The sequence below is a fragment of the Staurois parvus genome, unplaced genomic scaffold, assembly GCF_062004578.1.
Source record: "Staurois parvus isolate SC_StPar_1 unplaced genomic scaffold, SC_StPar_1.0 ptg000027l, whole genome shotgun sequence".
NCBI lineage: Eukaryota > Metazoa > Chordata > Amphibia > Anura > Ranidae > Staurois > Staurois parvus.
In genome coordinates, this window is record NW_028317823.1 from 4,698,422 (window position 1) to 4,720,989 (window position 22,568).

At 54.1% G+C, this 22,568-nt stretch overlaps 1 protein-coding gene across 2 annotated transcripts in view; it reads right to left on the bottom strand.

Annotated features, from left to right (window-relative positions):
• Positions 1–22,568, bottom strand: part of LOC149471146 (N-acetylated-alpha-linked acidic dipeptidase 2-like) — a 160,925-nt gene that overhangs the window by 94,445 nt on the left and 43,912 nt on the right. For both annotated transcript variants that reach the window (XR_016307249.1, XM_089656563.1), the window contains exon 2: positions 3,226–3,303. Coding sequence is in view for 1 of the 2 variants with exons in the window: in XM_089656563.1 (XP_089512689.1) it covers positions 3,226–3,303 (78 nt within the window). In the remaining variant the exon portion in view is untranslated. The remainder of the gene's footprint in view (positions 1–3,225; positions 3,304–22,568) is intronic.

Consider the following 22,568-nt stretch of genomic DNA (forward strand, 5'->3'; position numbering starts at 1 on the left):
ATAAACCCCAAATAAAGCTCAGCTGCTCTAATAGGTCTTTCCTGACATTTTCTTAGTCGTATCCTAAAGCAAAATCCATGCTCCGCAGAGAGCTTCCAAAGCATCAGAGGGATCTCATTGTTAAAAGGTATCAGTCAGGAGAAGGGTAGAAAAAAATTTCCAAGAGCACCATACCCACAGTGAAGCATGGTGGTGACAGCATCATGCTTTGGGGCTGTTTTTCTTCAGCTGGAACTGGGGCCTTAGTCAAGGTAGTGGGAATTATGAACAGTTCCAAATACCAGTCAATATTGGCACAAAACCTTCAGGCTTCTACTAGAAAGCTGAACATAAAAAGGAACTTCATCTTTCAGCATGACAATGACCCAAAGCATACATCCAAATCAACAAAGGAATGGCTTCACCAGAAGAAGATTAAAGTGTTGGAATGGCCCAGCCAGAGCCAAGACCTGAATCCAATCGAAAATCTGTGGGGTGATCTGAAGAGGGCTGTGTGTGAGATGGGGAAACAGCTCTCATTGTTTGAACACTGTTTGTGTGCAGTAAATTATTGTGTGGAGTAAATGAAATGTTCTGGAGTGACATTCTGCGGTTTAGCCACAAGATGCCACTGTTTTCCTAACACAGCCTCAGACTGCATAGATATTTCTATATTCGTGAAGAGGTGGGGTTTTCACACAGAGTTTTAGAGAACAGGGAGGGGAGAGACAGCAGCCATGTTTAGAGGATGGTGAATGCAGGAGCAGTGTGAGCAGAGAATCTGATGGCATCCAGGTGTGAAAGCATCCCTCAGTAAGGTGAAGCTGATCGTGTCCAAGACCCTGATCTTGTTCAGAGAAAGGAAGATTGCTGCCAGGAATGCTGATGAGAGCAGAGGTACAAAGCAACATACACTGCGATACCGCATGCACATTGGAGAGACATTTGTTCTGTTCAGAGTCACCAGCGGATGCAAAGCATACCCGGGTCGGTAAGATCGTGCACGCACCTCAATTCAGTGTTGGCGCCTAGAGACTGAGTCCAGGCCTATAGTTAGTTAGTTAGGGTCTCTGTTTGTGTCAGGCCACAAGTGTTATTACTGATCATTGGAAGGACTCCATAACTTAAAGCAGTGTTTCTCAACTCCAGTCCTCATTGACCCCCAACAGGTCATGTTTTCAGGATTTCCCTCAGATGAAACAGCTGTGGTAATTACTAAGGCAGTGAAACTGATCAAATCACCTGTGCAAAATAATGGAAATCCTGAAAACATGACCTGTTGGGGGTCCATGAGGACTGGAGTTGAGAAACACTGACTTAAAGTGACATTTCACATTGGAGAGCTGATAACATCCCACCAACTCAAGCCAGACTGACGTTTTGCTCAGAAGGAATACTCAGGCACGTGCTACAGGACCAGTTATGGGAGAGGGAATACTGTAGATTTGTGTAAGATTGTAAGCTGTTGTGTTGCACCGCAGGCTAGCCCATACCATACACCCATACACTGATTCCTGCTCTTTTAGTGTAATAACAGGTAAGGTGTGGCAGCTTAGTTGTGCCCACCAGTAGGTAAATTACTTCACTTTCTACCTTCATCCATCAGGAGGCGCCGTGCTGTGCAGCACAAGGGTCTCAGCCTTTGGGCTGGGTGTATGTAAATTTATTGTATATTCCAGCATTTGTGGTTGTGTTTATTTGCCACATCTAAGTAAAATTCTGTTGTGGCAAAAGCTGGTGTTGGGGTTGCTTTCCTCATTCGTGACTTCACTGTATTCTGGGGAGCCCACCCCGGTACACGGCTTACATGTGTACAAGAGATGCCCTCACAATCAGACAGATTTAGAGTGTTTTTACAAGGAAGAGTGGACAAATATTGCCAAGTCAAAATGTGCCATGCTGATAGACACATACCCAAAAAGACTGAGTGCTGGAATCAAATTAAAAGGTGGTTCAACAAAAGTTATAGTTTAAGGGTGTGCACACTTATGCAACCATATTATTTTAGTTTTTTATTTTTACTTCCCTCTACCTAAACTTGAGTTGTACAGTTTATAGGCTACATTAAAGGTGGAAACCGTTCTGGAATAATTTATCTTTGTCTTTTTTTTTTACATCACAGAAAGCTGACATTTTAACAGGGGTGTGTAGACTTTTTATATCCACTGTAGCTTTGTATAGCAGAGCCATACAAAGCTTACAGTGTAAAATACACACAGCCAGCATAGTAAAACAGCACACAGTTAACCCTTTGATCGCCCCAGATGTTAACCCCTTCCTGCCCAGTGCCATTAGTACAGTGTCAGTGCTTTTTATTAGCACTGATCACTGAATTGGTGTCACTGGGGATGTCAGCAATACCAAGTCAGTTCCCCCCAGTGTCAGAATGCCCTCCGCAGTCCTACTATAAGTTGCTGATCACCGCCATTACTAGTAAGAAAAAAAAATTCCAGTATCTATACCACCATTTGTAGACGTTATAACTGTCACGTAAACCAATTAATTTACACGTATTGGGATTTTTTTTTAGCAAAGACATGTTGCCGAATACATTTTGGCCTAAATTTTTTGACGAAATTAGATTTTTACATTTTTAAATGTTTACAAGCCAAAGATAAAGGTTATTTTTTTCAAAATTGTCGGACAATTTTTTGTTTATAGCGCAAACAATAAAAAAACACACAAGTGATCAAACACCATCAAAAGAAAGCTCCATTTGTGGGCAAAGCAGGATGTAAATTTAATTTGGGTGCAGCATTGCAGGACCGCTTGATTGTAAGTTAAAGTAACGCAGTGCCGTATGCAAATGCATGGTCAGGAGGGGGGGTAAATCCTCTGGAGAGCAAGTGGTTAACAAAACAAAACAAAAAAATGCTTAAAAAACCACAAAACCCAGTAAAAACACATGTGTAAAAATGCAAAATGCAAAAAATGTAAAAAGCAAACTGTATTGGCGTGAACCAGGCCTGAGCCCCCATTCACACCTGAGAGTTTTGTTGTACAATACCCAAAGCACAGCACCACTCATGATGAATAATCCCATTGCTCTCAATGGTCCTGTTCACACCTGAGCATTATGTCACTTGTCACCTGTAGTATGAAGCTTGATATGGATGAGCTGTAATTCTGAATACCAAGCAAACAATAAATCCAACTCCAAGGTGCCATTAAATTTATTTATGCACTGGGGTCCCCACCTAAATGCTTCTTTGGCTTGGGAGGAAATGAACAAGTACAAAGCTTTACCTTATTTCTCGCTCCTCTTGGAGCCGACTCCCTCCCCCACTGTCCGATGCTCCGGAAAGTGTCTGGGCTCTGGCCGTCCTATGCAAAAAAATAAAAATAGCAATTGCATATTATACATGATGTATTCAAAAACTATTATTCAGTAAGAAAAAGAAAAAAACTGAGGTATTCCTGTACATGCCTACATCCCTAAAATATTATGCATTTTGCTAGAAAGAACCCTCAGTTCTGTAGAACTTTAATGGCATCAATCCATAAGTTAAAAGATTTACATAGATCTTTGTTTTGTATCAAAAATATAAAATTACGAATAGAGATGAGCGAAGTATTCAAAAATTCGATTCGACTGATTCGGCGAATTCGTGGACAATATTCGATTCGAGTCGAATATATTCGCTGTGAATTTAACTTAAAAAAGGGTGTTTCTAGGCTTCAGAGAGACTTAATATTAGTGCAGAACACTGTACCTTTAATTTAAATGCCCTTGGAGTCTGCTGGGGAAGAGAAATAATACTGTCAGTCAGTATGACATGCAGATGAGTGCCGTCGATCTTAGAATCACCGCACACTTCACTCATTTGGCCAGTCACGGGGCCAAAACCAGTGTTTGGAGCCACAGTGTGGCGGTGGAGGCAGCAGCAATGGGAGGCCATACAGCAACCTATGACAAAATGGAAACCAGCAGGAGTGTGAGGAGACCTCAAAGTGGCACATGGCAGAGTGGGAGCAATGGGAGGCGGTACAGGGACCCATGTCACACTGTGGACCTGGCAGCAGCATGAGGAGGCGGTATAGGGGCCCATGGCAGATTAGGGGCCTGGCAGCAGCTATAGGAGGCCCGTAATCTGCCAGCACCCTATGTCAAAAAATTCAACACACCAGCAGTGTGTGAGGAGACCTCAAAGTGGCACATGGCAGAGTGGGAGCAATGGGAGGCGGTACAGGGACCCATGTCACACTGTGGACCCAGCAGCAGCGTGACGAGGCGGTACGGGGGCCCATGGCAGATTTGGGGCCTGGCAGCACCTATGGGAGGCCTGTAATCTGCCAGCAACCTATGACAAAATGGAAACCAGCAGGAGTGTGAGGAGACCTGAAAGTGGCACATGGCAGAGTGGGAGCAATGGGAGGCGGTACAGGGACCCATGTCACACTGTGGACCCAGCAGCAGCGTGACAAGGCGGTACGGGGGCCCATGGCAGATTACAGGCCTGGCAGCAGCAATGGGAGGCCCGTAATCTGTCAGCACCCTATGACAAAAAATGGAACACACCAGCAGTGTGTGAGGAGACCTGAAAGTGGCACATGGCAGAGTGTGGCGATGGAGACAGCAGCAATGGGAGGCCGTACAGGGACCCATGAGAGACTCTGGACCTGGCAGCAGCATGAGGAGGCGGTATAGGGGCCCATGGCAGATTAGGGGCCTGGCAGCAGCTATAGGAGGCCCGTAATCTGCCAGCACCCTATGACAAAAAATTCAACACACCAGCAGTGTGTGAGGAGACCTGAAAGTGGCACATGGCAGAGTGTGGCGATGGAGACAGCAGCAATGGGAGGCCGTACAGGGACCCATGAGAGACTCTGGACCTGGCAGCAGCATGAGGAGGCGGTATAGGGGCCCATGGCAGATTAGGGGCCTGGCAGCAGCTATAGGAGGCCCGTAATCTGCCAGCACCCTATGTCAAAAAATTCAACACACCAGCAGTGTGTGAGGAGACCTCAAAGTGGCACATGGCAGAGTGGGAGCAATGGGAGGCGGTACAGGGACCCATGTCACACTGTGGACCCAGCAGCAGCGTGACGAGGCGGTACGGGGGCCCATGGCAGATTTGGGGCCTGGCAGCACCTATGGGAGGCCTGTAATCTGCCAGCAACCTATGACAAAATGGAAACCAGCAGGAGTGTGAGGAGACCTGAAAGTGGCACATGGCAGAGTGGGAGCAATGGGAGGCGGTACAGGGACCCATGTCACACTGTGGACCCAGCAGCAGCGTGACAAGGCGGTACGGGGGCCCATGGCAGATTACAGGCCTGGCAGCAGCAATGGGAGGCCCGTAATCTGTCAGCACCCTATGACAAAAAATGGAACACACCAGCAGTGTGTGAGGAGACCTGAAAGTGGCACATGGCAGAGTGTGGCGATGGAGACAGCAGCAATGGGAGGCCGTACAGGGACCCATGAGAGACTCTGGACCTGGCAGCAGCATGAGGAGGCGGTATAGGGGCCCATGGCAGATTAGGGGCCTGGCAGCAGCTATAGGAGGCCCGTAATCTGCCAGCACCCTATGACAAAAAATTCAACACACCAGCAGTGTGTGAGGAGACCTGAAAGTGGCACATGGCAGAGTGTGGCGATGGAGACAGCAGCAATGGGAGGCCGTACAGGGACCCATGAGAGACTCTGGACCTGGCAGCAGCATGAGGAGGCGGTATAGGGGCCCATGGCAGATTAGGGGCCTGGCAGCAGCTATAGGAGACCCGTAATCTGTCAGCACCCTATGTCAAAAAATTCAACACACCAGCAGTGTGAGGAGACCTGAAAGTGGCACATGGCAGAGTGTGGCGATGGAGACAGCAGCAATGGGAGGCCGTACAGGGACCCATGACAGACTCTGGACCTGGCAGCAGCATGAGGAGGCGGTATATAGGGGCCCATGGCAGATTAGGGGCCTGGCAGCAGCTATGGGAGGCCCGTAATCTGCCAGCACCCTATGTCAAAAAATTCAACACACCAGCAGTGTGTGAGGAGACCTGAAAGTGGCACATGGCAGAGTGTGGCGATGGAGACAGCAGCAATGGGAGGCCGTACAGGGACCCATGACAGACTCTGGACCTGGCAGCAGCATGAGGAGGCGGTATATAGGGGCCCATGGCAGATTAGGGGCCTGGCAGCAGCTATGGGAGGCCCGTAATCTGCCAGCACCCTATGTCAAAAAATTCAACACACCAGCAGTGTGTGAGGAGACCTCAAAGTGGCACATGGCAGAGTGGGAGCAATGGGAGGCAGTACAGGGACCCATGTCACACTGTGGACCCAGCAGCAGCGTGACGAGGCGGTACGGGGGCCCATGGCAGATTTGGGGCCTGGCAGCACCTATGGGAGGCCTGTAATCTGCCAGCAACCTATGACAAAATGGAAACCAGCAGGAGTGTGAGGAGACCTGAAAGTGGCACATGGCAGAGTGGGAGCAATGGGAGGCGGTACAGGGACCCATGTCACACTGTGGACCCAGCAGCAGCGTGACAAGGCGGTACGGGGGCCCATGGCAGATTACAGGCCAGGCAGCAGCAATGGGAGGCCCGTAATCTGTCAGCACCCTATGACAAAAAATGGAACACACCAGCAGTGTGTGAGGAGACCTGAAAGTGGCACATGGCAGAGTGTGGCGATGGAGACAGCAGCAATGGGAGGCCGTACAGGGACCCATGAGAGACTCTGGACCTGGCAGCAGCATGAGGAGGCGGTATAGGGGCCCATGGCAGATTAGGGGCCTGGCAGCAGCTATAGGAGGCCCGTAATCTGCCAGCACCCTATGACAAAAAATTCAACACACCAGCAGTGTGTGAGGAGACCTGAAAGTGGCACATGGCAGAGTGTGGCGATGGAGACAGCAGCAATGGGAGGCCGTACAGGGACCCATGAGAGACTCTGGACCTGGCAGCAGCATGAGGAGGCGGTATAGGGGCCCATGGCAGATTAGGGGCCTGGCAGCAGCTATAGGAGGCCCGTAATCTGTCAGCACCCTATGTCAAAAAATTCAACACACCAGCAGTGTGAGGAGACCTGAAAGTGGCACATGGCAGAGTGTGGCGATGGAGACAGCAGCAATGGGAGGCCGTACAGGGACCCATGACAGACTCTGGACCTGGCAGCAGCATGAGGAGGCGGTATATAGGGGCCCATGGCAGATTAGGGGCCTGGCAGCAGCTATGGGAGGCCCGTAATCTGCCAGCACCCTATGTCAAAAAATTCAACACACCAGCAGTGTGTGAGGAGACCTGAAAGTGGCACATGGCAGAGTGTGGCGATGGAGACAGCAGCAATGGGAGGCCGTACAGGGACCCATGACAGACTCTGGACCTGGCAGCAGCATGAGGAGGCGGTATATAGGGGCCCATGGCAGATTAGGGGCCTGGCAGCAGCTATGGGAGGCCCGTAATCTGCCAGCACCCTATGTCAAAAAATTCAACACACCAGCAGTGTGTGAGGAGACCTGAAAGTGGCACATGGCAGAGTGTGGCGATGGAGACAGCAGCAATGGGAGGCCGTACAGGGACCCATGAGAGACTCTGGACCTGGCAGCAGCATGAGGAGGCGGTATATAGGGGCCCATGGCAGATTAGGGGCCTGGCAGCAGCTATGGGAGGCCCGTAATCTGCCAGCACCCTGTGTCAAAAAATTCAACACACCAGCAGTGTGTGAGGAGACCTGAAAGTGGCACATGGCAGAGTGTGGCGATGGAGACAGCAGCAATGGGAGGCCGTACAGGGACCCATGACAGACTCTGGACTTGGCAGCAGCATGAGGAGGCGGTATAGGGGCCCATGGCAGATTAGGGGCCTGGCAGCAGCTATGGGAGGCCCGTAATCTGCCAGCACCCTATGTCAAAAAATTCAACACACCAGCAGTGTGAGGAGACCTGAAAGTGGCACATGGCAGAGTGTGGCGATGGAGACAGCAGCAATGGGAGGCCGTACAGGGACCCATGAGAGACTCTGGACTTGGCAGCAGCATGAGGAGGCGGTATAGGGGCCCATGGCAGATTAGGGGCCTGGCAGCAGCTATGGGAGGCCCGTAATCTGCCAGCACCCTATGACAAAAAATGGAACACACCAGCAGTGTGAGGAGACCTGAAAGTGGCACATGTTTGGGGCATGATTCATGGCGGATTTAGTCAGTTGTGTCAGGAACTGGTGGTTTGAAATCCAGACTAATCCACGCCTGATTCATTTTCACAAACGTGAGTCTCTCCACACTTTGGGTGGACAGTCGTGTCCTCCGCGGAGTTGCAATACCTCCTGCCGCACTAAACACGCGCTCCGATGCCACGCTACTGGCCGGGCATGACAGCCTTTCAACGGCAAATTCAGCTAGTTGGGGCCAAAGGTCAAGTTTCGTTGCCCAGTAGTCAAGGGGATTGTCTACCTCGGTTGGCAGGGTGCTGTCCAAGTAGGCCCAAGCCTGTTGTTTGAGGTCCTGCTCCAGGTCCACCTGATGCTGCTGCTGCTGCGGCTGGTTATTAGTTTCCTCACTGCGCTGGTGAAGAAAGCTACTCATCATCGACTGCAGACTGAGGCAGCTGCTGCTGGTGGAGCTGCCACTGCTCCTACCACCCCACCCCTCCCCTGCTGCCATGGCAGCGTAACGCGAGCGCACAGGGCCCACAGTGTCTGAGGATGGACGTTGGCGCAGACAGGCAGAGACCAGCTGACTACATAGGTGTTTTTTATAGTACGTTATTTTGGCCTCCCTCTCAGCAGGTGTGAAAAAGGCCACCATTTTGGAACGGTAGCGAGGGTCCAACAAGGTGGACAGCCAAAAGTCATCCCTCTGTCTGATGGTTATTATTCGGCTGTCGGTACGCAAGCAAGCGAGCATGCTATGGGCCATTTGTGCCAAGGAATGCGAGGGACTCCCTGCCTCCATCTCCACAGCATACTGCCACGGTGCGTCTGGGTCCTCTGTCTCCTCTTCCTCCTCCTCTACCAGATGCTCCTGCTCCTCCACTCCTGTCCGCTGAGTGGAAAAACCACCCATTTCACTCAATAATTCCTGAGCACCAATGTCCTCCTCTACCTCCTCCTCTTCTTCCTGTCCTGCCCCCACAGGAGTCATGTGGCGTTGAGATCTGTGCGCCACGTCTACCGCACCCTGACCAGCCATTATTAACAGCATTTGTTCCAGGACGTGCAACAGAGGAATGACGTCGTTCATCCCATAGTCCTGCCGACTCACGAATAGCGTGGCCTCCTCAAAGGGCCTGAGCAAGCGCAGGTGTCACGCATGAGCTGCCAATGGCTGACATCTAAGTTACACAGGGAGTACCTTTATCCGCTTTTAACATCAGGAAATCTGTGATAGCCTTTTGCTGTTCGAAAAGGCGGTCTAACATATGTAGGGTTGAATTCCACCTTGTTGCAACGTCACAGCATGAGGAGTCAGTACGGGGGCCCATGGCAGATTACGGGCCTGGCAGCAGCTATGGGAGGCCCGTAATCTGCCAGCACCCTATGTCAAAAAATTCAACACACCAGCAGTGTGTGAGGAGACCTGAAAGTGGCACATGGCAGAGTGTGGCGATGGAGACAGCAGCAATGGGAGGCCGTACAGGGACCCATGAGAGACTCTGGACCTGGCAGCAGCATGAGGAGGCGGTATAGGGGCCCATGGCAGATTAGGGGCCTGGCAGCAGCAATGGGAGGCCCGTAATCTGCCAGCACCCTATGTCAAAAAATTCAACACACCAGCAGTGTGAGGAGACCTGAAAGTGGCACATGGCATGAGACACTGTGGACCTGGCAGCAGCATGAGGAGGCGGTACAGGGGCCCATGGCAGATTAGGGGCCTGGCAGCAGCTATGGGAGGCCCGTAATCTGCCAGCACCCTATGTCAAAAAATTCAACACACCAGCAGTGTGAAGAGACCTGAATGTGGCACATGGCAGAGTGTGGCGATGGAGACAGCAGCAATGGGAGGCCGTACAGGGACCCATGACAGACTCTGGACTTGGCAGCAGCATGAGGAGGCGGTATATAGGGGCCCATGGCAGATTAGGGGCCTGGCAGCAGCTATGGGAGGCCCGTAATCTGCCAGCACCCTATGTCAAAAAATTGAACACAACAGCAGTGTGTGAGGAGACCTGAAAGTGGCACATGGCAGAGTGTGGCGATGGAGACAGCAGCAATGGGAGGCCGTACAGGGACCCATGACAGACTCTGGACTTGGCAGCAGCATGAGGAGGCGGTATATAGGGGCCCATGGCAGATAAGGGGCCTGGCAGCAGCTATGGGAGGCCCGTAATCTGCCAGCACCCTATGTCAAAAAATTCAACACACCAGCAGTGTGAGGAGACCTGAAAGTGGCACATGGCATGAGACACTGTGGACCTGGCAGCAGCATGAGGAGGCGGTACAGGGGCCCATGGCAGATTAGGGGCCTGGCAGCAGCTATGGGAGGCCCGTAATCTGCCAGCACCCTATGTCAAAAAATTCAACACACCAGCAGTGTGAAGAGACCTGAAAGTGGCACATGGCAGAGTGTGGCGATGGAGACAGCAGCAATGGGAGGCCGTACAGGGACCCATGAGAGACTCTGGACTTGGCAGCAGCATGAGGAGGCAGTATATAGGGGCCCATGGCAGATTAGGGGCCTGGCAGCAGCTATGGGAGGCCCGTAATCTGCCAGCACCCTATGTCAAAAAATTCAACACACCAGCAGTGTGAAGAGACCTGAAAGTGGCACATGGCAGAGTGTGGCTATGGAGACAGCAGCAATGGGAGGCCGTACAGGGACCCATGACAGACTCTGGACCTGGCAGCAGCATGAGGAGGCGGTATATAGGGGCCCATGGCAGATTAGGGGCCTGGCAGCAGCTATGGGAGGCCCGTAATCTGCCAGCACCCTATGTCAAAAAATTGAACACAACAGCAGTGTGTGAGGAGACCTGAAAGTGGCACATGGCAGAGTGTGGCGATGGAGACAGCAGCAATGGGAGGCCGTACAGGGACCCATGACAGACTCTGGACTTGGCAGCAGCATGAGGAGGCGGTATATAGGGGCCCATGGCAGATTAGGGGCCTGGCAGCAGCTATGGGAGGCCCGTAATCTGCCAGCACCCTATGTCAAAAAATTCAACACACCAGCAGTGTGAGGAGACCTGAAAGTGGCACATGGCATGAGACACTGTGGACCTGGCAGCAGCATGAGGAGGCGGTACAGGGGCCCATGGCAGATTAGGGGCCTGGCAGCAGCTATGGGAGGCCCGTAATCTGCCAGCACCCTATGTCAAAAAATTCAACACACCAGCAGTGTGAAGAGACCTGAAAGTGGCACATGGCAGAGTGTGGCGATGGAGACAGCAGCAATGGGAGGCCGTACAGGGACCCATGAGAGACTCTGGACTTGGCAGCAGCATGAGGAGGCGGTATATAGGGGCCCATGGCAGATTAGGGGCCTGGCAGCAGCTATGGGAGGCCCGTAATCTGCCAGCACCCTATGTCAAAAAATTCAACACACCAGCAGTGTGAAGAGACCTGAAAGTGGCACATGGCAGAGTGTGGCGATGGAGACAGCAGCAATGGGAGGCCGTACAGGGACCCATGACAGACTCTGGACCTGGCAGCAGCATGAGGAGGCGGTATATAGGGGCCCATGGCAGATTAGGGGCCTGGCAGCAGCTATGGGAGGCCCGTAATCTGCCAGCACCCTATGTCAAAAAATTCAACACACCAGCAGTGTGTGAGGAGACCTGAAAGTGGCACATGGCAGAGTGTGGCGATGGAGACAGCAGCAATGGGAGGCCGTAAAGGAACCCATGACAGACTCTGGACCTGGCAGCAGCATGAGGAGGCGGTATATAGGGGCCCATGGCAGATTAGGGGCCTGGCAGCAGCTATGGGAGGCCCGTAATCTGCCAGCACCCTATGTCAAAAAATTCAACACACCAGCAGTGTGTGAGGAGACCTCAAAGTGGCACATGGCAGAGTGGGAGCAATGGGAGGCGGTACAGGGACCCATGTCACACTGTGGACCCAGCAGCAGCGTGACGAGGCGGTACGGGGGCCCATGGCAGATTTGGGGCCTGGCAGCACCTATGGGAGGCCTGTAATCTGCCAGCAACCTATGACAAAATGGAAACCAGCAGGAGTGTGAGGAGACCTGAAAGTGGCACATGGCAGAGTGGGAGCAATGGGAGGCGGTACAGGGACCCATGTCACACTGTGGACCCAGCAGCAGCGTGACAAGGCGGTACGGGGGCCCATGGCAGATTACAGGCCTGGCAGCAGCAATGGGAGGCCCGTAATCTGTCAGCACCCTATGACAAAAAATGGAACACACCAGCAGTGTGTGAGGAGACCTGAAAGTGGCACATGGCAGAGTGTGGCGATGGAGACAGCAGCAATGGGAGGCCGTACAGGGACCCATGAGAGACTCTGGACCTGGCAGCAGCATGAGGAGGCGGTATAGGGGCCCATGGCAGATTAGGGGCCTGGCAGCAGCTATAGGAGGCCCGTAATCTGCCAGCACCCTATGACAAAAAATTCAACACACCAGCAGTGTGTGAGGAGACCTGAAAGTGGCACATGGCAGAGTGTGGCGATGGAGACAGCAGCAATGGGAGGCCGTACAGGGACCCATGAGAGACTCTGGACCTGGCAGCAGCATGAGGAGGCGGTATAGGGGCCCATGGCAGATTAGGGGCCTGGCAGCAGCTATAGGAGGCCCGTAATCTGTCAGCACCCTATGTCAAAAAATTCAACACACCAGCAGTGTGAGGAGACCTGAAAGTGGCACATGGCAGAGTGTGGCGATGGAGACAGCAGCAATGGGAGGCCGTACAGGGACCCATGACAGACTCTGGACCTGGCAGCAGCATGAGGAGGCGGTATATAGGGGCCCATGGCAGATTAGGGGCCTGGCAGCAGCTATGGGAGGCCCGTAATCTGCCAGCACCCTATGTCAAAAAATTCAACACACCAGCAGTGTGTGAGGAGACCTGAAAGTGGCACATGGCAGAGTGTGGCGATGGAGACAGCAGCAATGGGAGGCCGTACAGGGACCCATGACAGACTCTGGACCTGGCAGCAGCATGAGGAGGCGGTATATAGGGGCCCATGGCAGATTAGGGGCCTGGCAGCAGCTATGGGAGGCCCGTAATCTGCCAGCACCCTATGTCAAAAAATTCAACACACCAGCAGTGTGTGAGGAGACCTCAAAGTGGCACATGGCAGAGTGGGAGCAATGGGAGGCGGTACAGGGACCCATGTCACACTGTGGACCCAGCAGCAGCGTGACGAGGCGGTACGGGGGCCCATGGCAGATTTGGGGCCTGGCAGCACCTATGGGAGGCCTGTAATCTGCCAGCAACCTATGACAAAATGGAAACCAGCAGGAGTGTGAGGAGACCTGAAAGTGGCACATGGCAGAGTGGGAGCAATGGGAGGCGGTACAGGGACCCATGTCACACTGTGGACCCAGCAGCAGCGTGACAAGGCGGTACGGGGGCCCATGGCAGATTACAGGCCTGGCAGCAGCAATGGGAGGCCCGTAATCTGTCAGCACCCTATGACAAAAAATGGAACACACCAGCAGTGTGTGAGGAGACCTGAAAGTGGCACATGGCAGAGTGTGGCGATGGAGACAGAAGCAATGGGAGGCCGTACAGGGACCCATGAGAGACTCTGGACCTGGCAGCAGCATGAGGAGGCGGTATAGGGGCCCATGGCAGATTAGGGGCCTGGCAGCAGCTATAGGAGGCCCGTAATCTGCCAGCACCCTATGACAAAAAATTCAACACACCAGCAGTGTGTGAGGAGACCTGAAAGTGGCACATGGCAGAGTGTGGCGATGGAGACAGCAGCAATGGGAGGCCGTACAGGGACCCATGAGAGACTCTGGACCTGGCAGCAGCATGAGGAGGCGGTATAGGGGCCCATGGCAGATTAGGGGCCTGGCAGCAGCTATAGGAGGCCCGTAATCTGTCAGCACCCTATGTCAAAAAATTCAACACACCAGCAGTGTGAGGAGACCTGAAAGTGGCACATGGCAGAGTGTGGCGATGGAGACAGCAGCAATGGGAGGCCGTACAGGGACCCATGACAGACTCTGGACCTGGCAGCAGCATGAGGAGGCGGTATATAGGGGCCCATGGCAGATTAGGGGCCTGGCAGCAGCTATGGGAGGCCCGTAATCTGCCAGCACCCTATGTCAAAAAATTCAACACACCAGCAGTGTGTGAGGAGACCTGAAAGTGGCACATGGCAGAGTGTGGCGATGGAGACAGCAGCAATGGGAGGCCGTACAGGGACCCAAGACAGACTCTGGACTTGGCAGCAGCATGAGGAGGCGGTATATAGGGGCCCATGGCAGATTAGGGGCCTGGCAGCAGCTATGGGAGGCCCGTAATCTGCCAGCACCCTATGTCAAAAAATTCAACACACCAGCAGTGTGTGAGGAGACCTGAAAGTGGCACATGGCAGAGTGTGGCGATGGAGACAGCAGCAATGGGAGGCCGTACAGGGACCCATGACAGACTCTGGACTTGGCAGCAGCATGAGGAGGCGGTATAGGGGCCCATGGCAGATTAGGGGCCTGGCAGCAGCTATGGGAGGCCCGTAATCTGCCAGCACCCTATGTCAAAAAATTCAACACACCAGCAGTGTGAGGAGACCTGAAAGTGGCACATGGCAGAGTGTGGCGATGGAGACAGCAGCAATGGGAGGCCGTACAGGGACCCATGAGAGACTCTGGACTTGGCAGCAGCATGAGGAGGCGGTATAGGGGCCCATGGCAGATTAGGGGCCTGGCAGCAGCTATGGGAGGCCCGTAATCTGCCAGCACCCTATGACAAAAAATGGAACACACCAGCAGTGTGAGGAGACCTGAAAGTGGCACATGTTTGGGGCATGATTCATGGCGGATTTAGTCAGTTGTGTCAGGAACTGGTGGTTTGAAATCCAGACTAATCCACGCCTGATTCATTTTCACAAACGTGAGTCTCTCCACACTTTGGGTGGACAGTCGTGTCCTCCGCGGAGTTGCAATACCTACTGCCGCACTAAACACGCGCTCCGATGCCACGCTACTGGCCGGGCATGACAGCCTTTCAACGGCAAATTCAGCTAGTTGGGGCCAAAGGTCAAGTTTCGTTGCCCAGTAGTCAAGGGGATTGTCTACCTCGGTTGGCAGGGTGCTGTCCAAGTAGGCCCAAGCCTGTTGTTTGAGGTCCTGCTCCAGGTCCACCTGATGCTGCTGCTGCTGCGGCTGGTTATTAGTTTCCTCACTGCGCTGGTGAAGAAAGCTACTCATCATCGACTGCAGACTGAGGCAGCTGCTGCTGGTGGAGCTGCCACTGCTCCTACCACCCCACCCCTCCCCTGCTGCCATGGCAGCGTAACGCGAGCGCACAGGGCCCACAGTGTCTGAGGATGGACGTTGGCGCAGACAGGCAGAGACCAGCTGACTACATAGGTGTTTTTTATAGTACGTTATTTTGGCCTCCCTCTCAGCAGGTGTGAAAAAGGCCACCATTTTGGAACGGTAGCGAGGGTCCAACAAGGTGGACAGCCAAAAGTCATCCCTCTGTCTGATGGTTATTATTCGGCTGTCGGTACGCAAGCAAGCGAGCATGCTATGGGCCATTTGTGCCAAGGAATGCGAGGGACTCCCTGCCTCCATCTCCACAGCATACTGCCACGGTGCGTCTGGGTCCTCTGTCTCCTCTTCCTCCTCCTCTACCAGATGCTCCTGCTCCTCCACTCCTTTCCGCTGAGTGGAAAAACCACCCATTTCACTCAATAATTCCTGAGCACCAATGTCCTCCTCTACCTCCTCCTCTTCTTCCTGTCCTGCCCCCACAGGAGTCATGTGGCGTTGAGATCTGTGCGCCACGTCTACCGCACCCTGACCAGCCATTATTAACAGCATTTGTTCCAGGACGTGCAACAGAGGAATGACGTCGTTCATCCCATAGTCCTGCCGACTCACGAATAGCGTGGCCTCCTCAAAGGGCCTGAGCAAGCGCAGGTGTCACGCATGAGCTGCCAATGGCTGACATCTAAGTTACACAGGGAGTACCTTTATCCGCTTTTAACATCAGGAAATCTGTGATAGCCTTTTGCTGTTCGAAAAGGCGGTCTAACATATGTAGGGTTGAATTCCACCTTGTTGCAACGTCACAGCATGAGGAGTCAGTACGGGGGCCCATGGCAGATTACGGGCCTGGCAGCAGCTATGGGAGGCCCGTAATCTGCCAGCACCCTATGTCAAAAAATTCAACACACCAGCAGTGTGTGAGGAGACCTGAAAGTGGCACATGGCAGAGTGTGGCGATGGAGACAGCAGCAATGGGAGGCCGTACAGGGACCCATGAGAGACTCTGGACCTGGCAGCAGCATGAGGAGGCGGTATAGGGGCCCATGGCAGATTAGGGGCCTGGCAGCAGCAATGGGAGGCCCGTAATCTGCCAGCACCCTATGTCAAAAAATTCAACACACCAGCAGTGTGAGGAGACCTGAAAGTGGCACATGGCATGAGACACTGTGGACCTGGCAGCAGCATGAGGAGGCGGTACAGGGGCCCATGGCAGATTAGGGGCCTGGCAGCAGCTATGGGAGGCCCGTAATCTGCCAGCACCCTATGTCAAAAAATTCAACACACCAGCAGTGTGAAGAGACCTGAATGTGGCACATGGCAGAGTGTGGCGATGGAGACAGCAGCAATGGGAGGCCGTACAGGGACCCATGACAGACTCTGGACTTGGCAGCAGCATGAGGAGGCGGTATATAGGGGCCCATGGCAGATTAGGGGCCTGGCAGCAGCTATGGGAGGCCCGTAATCTGCCAGCACCCTATGTCAAAAAATTGAACACAACAGCAGTGTGTGAGGAGACCTGAAAGTGGCACATGGCAGAGTGTGGCGATGGAGACAGCAGCAATGGGAGGCCGTACAGGGACCCATGACAGACTCTGGACTTGGCAGCAGCATGAGGAGGCGGTATATAGGGGCCCATGGCAGATAAGGGGCCTGGCAGCAGCTATGGGAGGCCCGTAATCTGCCAGCACCCTATGTCAAAAAATTCAACACACCAGCAGTGTGAGGAGACCTGAAAGTGGCACATGGCATGAGACACTGTGGACCTGGCAGCAGCATGAGGAGGCGGTACAGGGGCCCATGGCAGATTAGGGGCCTGGCAGCAGCTATGGGAGGCCCGTAATCTGCCAGCACCCTATGTCAAAAAATTCAACACACCAGCAGTGTGAAGAGACCTGAAAGTGGCACATGGCAGAGTGTGGCGATGGAGACAGCAGCAATGGGAGGCCGTACAGGGACCCATGAGAGACTCTGGACTTGGCAGCAGCATGAGGAGGCGGTATATAGGGGCCCATGGCAGATTAGGGGCCTGGCAGCAGCTATGGGAGGCCCGTAATCTGCCAGCACCCTATGTCAAAAAATTCAACACACCAGCAGTGTGAAGAGACCTGAAAGTGGCACATGGCAGAGTGTGGCTATGGAGACAGCAGCAATGGGAGGCCGTACAGGGACCCATGACAGACTCTGGACCTGGCAGCAGCATGAGGAGGCGGTATATAGGGGCCCATGGCAGATTAGGGGCCTGGCAGCAGCTATGGGAGGCCCGTAATCTGCCAGCACCCTATGTCAAAAAATTGAACACAACAGCAGTGTGTGAGGAGACCTGAAAGTGGCACATGGCAGAGTGTGGCGATGGAGACAGCAGCAATGGGAGGCCGTACAGGGACCCATGACAGACTCTGGACTTGGCAGCAGCATGAGGAGGCGGTATATAGGGGCCCATGGCAGATTAGGGGCCTGGCAGCAGCTATGGGAGGCCCGTAATCTGCCAGCACCCTATGTCAAAAAATTCAACACACCAGCAGTGTGAGGAGACCTGAAAGTGGCACATGGCATGAGACACTGTGGACCTGGCAGCAGCATGAGGAGGCGGTACAGGGGCCCATGGCAGATTAGGGGCCTGGCAGCAGCTATGGGAGGCCCGTAATCTGCCAGCACCCTATGTCAAAAAATTCAACACACCAGCAGTGTGAAGAGACCTGAAAGTGGCACATGGCAGAGTGTGGCGATGGAGACAGCAGCAATGGGAGGCCGTACAGGGACCCATGAGAGACTCTGGACTTGGCAGCAGCATGAGGAGGCGGTATATAGGGGCCCATGGCAGATTAGGGGCCTGGCAGCAGCTATGGGAGGCCCGTAATCTGCCAGCACCCTATGTCAAAAAATTCAACACACCAGCAGTGTGAAGAGACCTGAAAGTGGCACATGGCAGAGTGTGGCGATGGAGACAGCAGCAATGGGAGGCCGTACAGGGACCCATGACAGACTCTGGACCTGGCAGCAGCATGAGGAGGCGGTATATAGGGGCCCATGGCAGATTAGGGGCCTGGCAGCAGCTATGGGAGGCCCGTAATCTGCCAGCACCCTATGTCAAAAAATTGAACACAACAGCAGTGTGTGAGGAGACCTGAAAGTGGCACATGGCAGAGTGTGGCGATGGAGACAGCAGCAATGGGAGGCCGTACAGGGACCCATGACAGACTCTGGACTTGGCAGCAGCATGAGGAGGCGGTATATAGGGGCCCATGGCAGATAAGGGGCCTGGCAGCAGCTATGGGAGGCCCGTAATCTGCCAGCACCCTATGTCAAAAAATTCAACACACCAGCAGTGTGAGGAGACCTGAAAGTGGCACATGGCATGAGACACTGTGGACCTGGCAGCAGCATGAGGAGGCGGTACAGGGGCCCATGGCAGATTAGGGGCCTGGCAGCAGCTATGGGAGGCCCGTAATCTGCCAGCACCCTATGTCAAAAAATTCAACACACCAGCAGTGTGAAGAGACCTGAAAGTGGCACATGGCAGAGTGTGGCGATGGAGACAGCAGCAATGGGAGGCCGTACAGGGACCCATGAGAGACTCTGGACTTGGCAGCAGCATGAGGAGGCGGTATATAGGGGCCCATGGCAGATTAGGGGCCTGGCAGCAGCTATGGGAGGCCCGTAATCTGCCAGCACCCTATGTCAAAAAATTCAACACACCAGCAGTGTGAAGAGACCTGAAAGTGGCACATGGCAGAGTGTGGCTATGGAGACAGCAGCAATGGGAGGCCGTACAGGGACCCATGACAGACTCTGGACCTGGCAGCAGCATGAGGAGGCGGTATATAGGGGCCCATGGCAGATTAGGGGCCTGGCAGCAGCTATGGGAGGCCCGTAATCTGCCAGCACCCTATGTCAAAAAATTGAACACAACAGCAGTGTGTGAGGAGACCTGAAAGTGGCACATGGCAGAGTGTGGCGATGGAGACAGCAGCAATGGGAGGCCGTACAGGGACCCATGACAGACTCTGGACTTGGCAGCAGCATGAGGAGGCGGTATATAGGGGCCCATGGCAGATTAGGGGCCTGGCAGCAGCTATGGGAGGCCCGTAATCTGCCAGCACCCTATGTCAAAAAATTCAACACACCAGCAGTGTGAGGAGACCTGAAAGTGGCACATGGCATGAGACACTGTGGACCTGGCAGCAGCATGAGGAGGCGGTACAGGGGCCCATGGCAGATTAGGGGCCTGGCAGCAGCTATGGGAGGCCCGTAATCTGCCAGCACCCTATGTCAAAAAATTCAACACACCAGCAGTGTGAAGAGACCTGAAAGTGGCACATGGCAGAGTGTGGCGATGGAGACAGCAGCAATGGGAGGCCGTACAGGGACCCATGAGAGACTCTGGACTTGGCAGCAGCATGAGGAGGCGGTATATAGGGGCCCATGGCAGATTAGGGGCCTGGCAGCAGCTATGGGAGGCCCGTAATCTGCCAGCACCCTATGTCAAAAAATTCAACACACCAGCAGTGTGAAGAGACCTGAAAGTGGCACATGGCAGAGTGTGGCGATGGAGACAGCAGCAATGGGAGGCCGTACAGGGACCCATGACAGACTCTGGACCTGGCAGCAGCATGAGGAGGCGGTATATAGGGGCCCATGGCAGATTAGGGGCCTGGCAGCAGCTATGGGAGGCCCGTAATCTGCCAGCACCCTATGTCAAAAAATTCAACACACCAGCAGTGTGTGAGGAGACCTGAAAGTGGCACATGGCAGAGTGTGGCGATGGAGACAGCAGCAATGGGAGGCCGTACAGGGACCCATGACAGACTCTGGACCTGGCAGCAGCATGAGGAGGCGGTATATAGGGGCCCATGGCAGATTAGGGGCCTGGCAGCAGCTATGGGAGGCCCGTAATCTGCCAGCACCCTATGTCAAAAAATTCAACACACCAGCAGTGTGTGAGGAGACCTCAAAGTGGCACATGGCAGAGTGGGAGCAATGGGAGGCGGTACAGGGACCCATGTCACACTGTGGACCCAGCAGCAGCGTGACGAGGCGGTACGGGGGCCCATGGCAGATTTGGGGCCTGGCAGCACCTATGGGAGGCCTGTAATCTGCCAGCAACCTATGACAAAATGGAAACCAGCAGGAGTGTGAGGAGACCTGAAAGTGGCACATGGCAGAGTGGGAGCAATGGGAGGCGGTACAGGGACCCATGTCACACTGTGGACCCAGCAGCAGCGTGACAAGGCGGTACGGGGGCCCATGGCAGATTACAGGCCTGGCAGCAGCAATGGGAGGCCCGTAATCTGTCAGCACCCTATGACAAAAAATGGAACACACCAGCAGTGTGTGAGGAGACCTGAAAGGGGCACATGGCAGAGTGTGGCAATGGAGACAGCAGCAATGGGAGGCCGTACAGGGACCCATGAGAGACTCTGGACCTGGCAGCAGCATGAGGAGGCGGTATAGGGGCCCATGGCAGATTAGGGGCCTGGCAGCAGCTATAGGAGGCCCGTAATCTGCCAGCACCCTATGACAAAAAATTCAACACACCAGCAGTGTGTGAGGAGACCTGAAAGTGGCACATGGCAGAGTGTGGCGATGGAGACAGCAGCAATGGGAGGCCGTACAGGGACCCATGAGAGACTCTGGACCTGGCAGCAGCATGAGGAGGCGGTATAGGGGCCCATGGCAGATTAGGGGCCTGGCAGCAGCTATAGGAGGCCCGTAATCTGTCAGCACCCTATGTCAAAAAATTCAACACACCAGCAGTGTGAGGAGACCTGAAAGTGGCACATGGCAGAGTGTGGCGATGGAGACAGCAGCAATGGGAGGCCGTACAGGGACCCATGACAGACTCTGGACCTGGCAGCAGCATGAGGAGGCGGTATATAGGGGCCCATGGCAGATTAGGGGCCTGGCAGCAGCTATGGGAGGCCCGTAATCTGCCAGCACCCTATGTCAAAAAATTCAACACACCAGCAGTGTGTGAGGAGACCTGAAAGTGGCACATGGCAGAGTGTGGCGATGGAGACAGCAGCAATGGGAGGCCGTACAGGGACCCATGACAGACTCTGGACCTGGCAGCAGCATGAGGAGGCGGTATATAGGGGCCCATGGCAGATTAGGGGCCTGGCAGCAGCTATGGGAGGCCCGTAATCTGCCAGCACCCTATGTCAAAAAATTCAACACACCAGCAGTGTGTGAGGAGACCTCAAAGTGGCACATGGCAGAGTGGGAGCAATGGGAGGCGGTACAGGGACCCATGTCACACTGTGGACCCAGCAGCAGCGTGACGAGGCGGTACGGGGGCCCATGGCAGATTTGGGGCCTGGCAGCACCTATGGGAGGCCTGTAATCTGCCAGCAACCTATGACAAAATGGAAACCAGCAGGAGTGTGAGGAGACCTGAAAGTGGCACATGGCAGAGTGGGAGCAATGGGAGGCGGTACAGGGACCCATGTCACACTGTGGACCCAGCAGCAGCGTGACAAGGCGGTACGGGGGCCCATGGCAGATTACAGGCCTGGCAGCAGCAATGGGAGGCCCGTAATCTGTCAGCACCCTATGACAAAAAATGGAACACACCAGCAGTGTGTGAGGAGACCTGAAAGTGGCACATGGCAGAGTGTGGCGATGGAGACAGCAGCAATGGGAGGCCGTACAGGGACCCATGAGAGACTCTGGACCTGGCAGCAGCATGAGGAGGCGGTATAGGGGCCCATGGCAGATTAGGGGCCTGGCAGCAGCTATAGGAGGCCCGTAATCTGCCAGCACCCTATGACAAAAAATTCAACACACCAGCAGTGTGTGAGGAGACCTGAAAGTGGCACATGGCAGAGTGTGGCGATGGAGACAGCAGCAATGGGAGGCCGTACAGGGACCCATGAGAGACTCTGGACCTGGCAGCAGCATGAGGAGGCGGTATAGGGGCCCATGGCAGATTAGGGGCCTGGCAGCAGCTATAGGAGGCCCGTAATCTGTCAGCACCCTATGTCAAAAAATTCAACACACCAGCAGTGTGAGGAGACCTGAAAGTGGCACATGGCAGAGTGTGGCGATGGAGACAGCAGCAATGGGAGGCCGTACAGGGACCCATGACAGACTCTGGACCTGGCAGCAGCATGAGGAGGCGGTATATAGGGGCCCATGGCAGATTAGGGGCCTGGCAGCAGCTATGGGAGGCCCGTAATCTGCCAGCACCCTATGTCAAAAAATTCAACACACCAGCAGTGTGTGAGGAGACCTGAAAGTGGCACATGGCAGA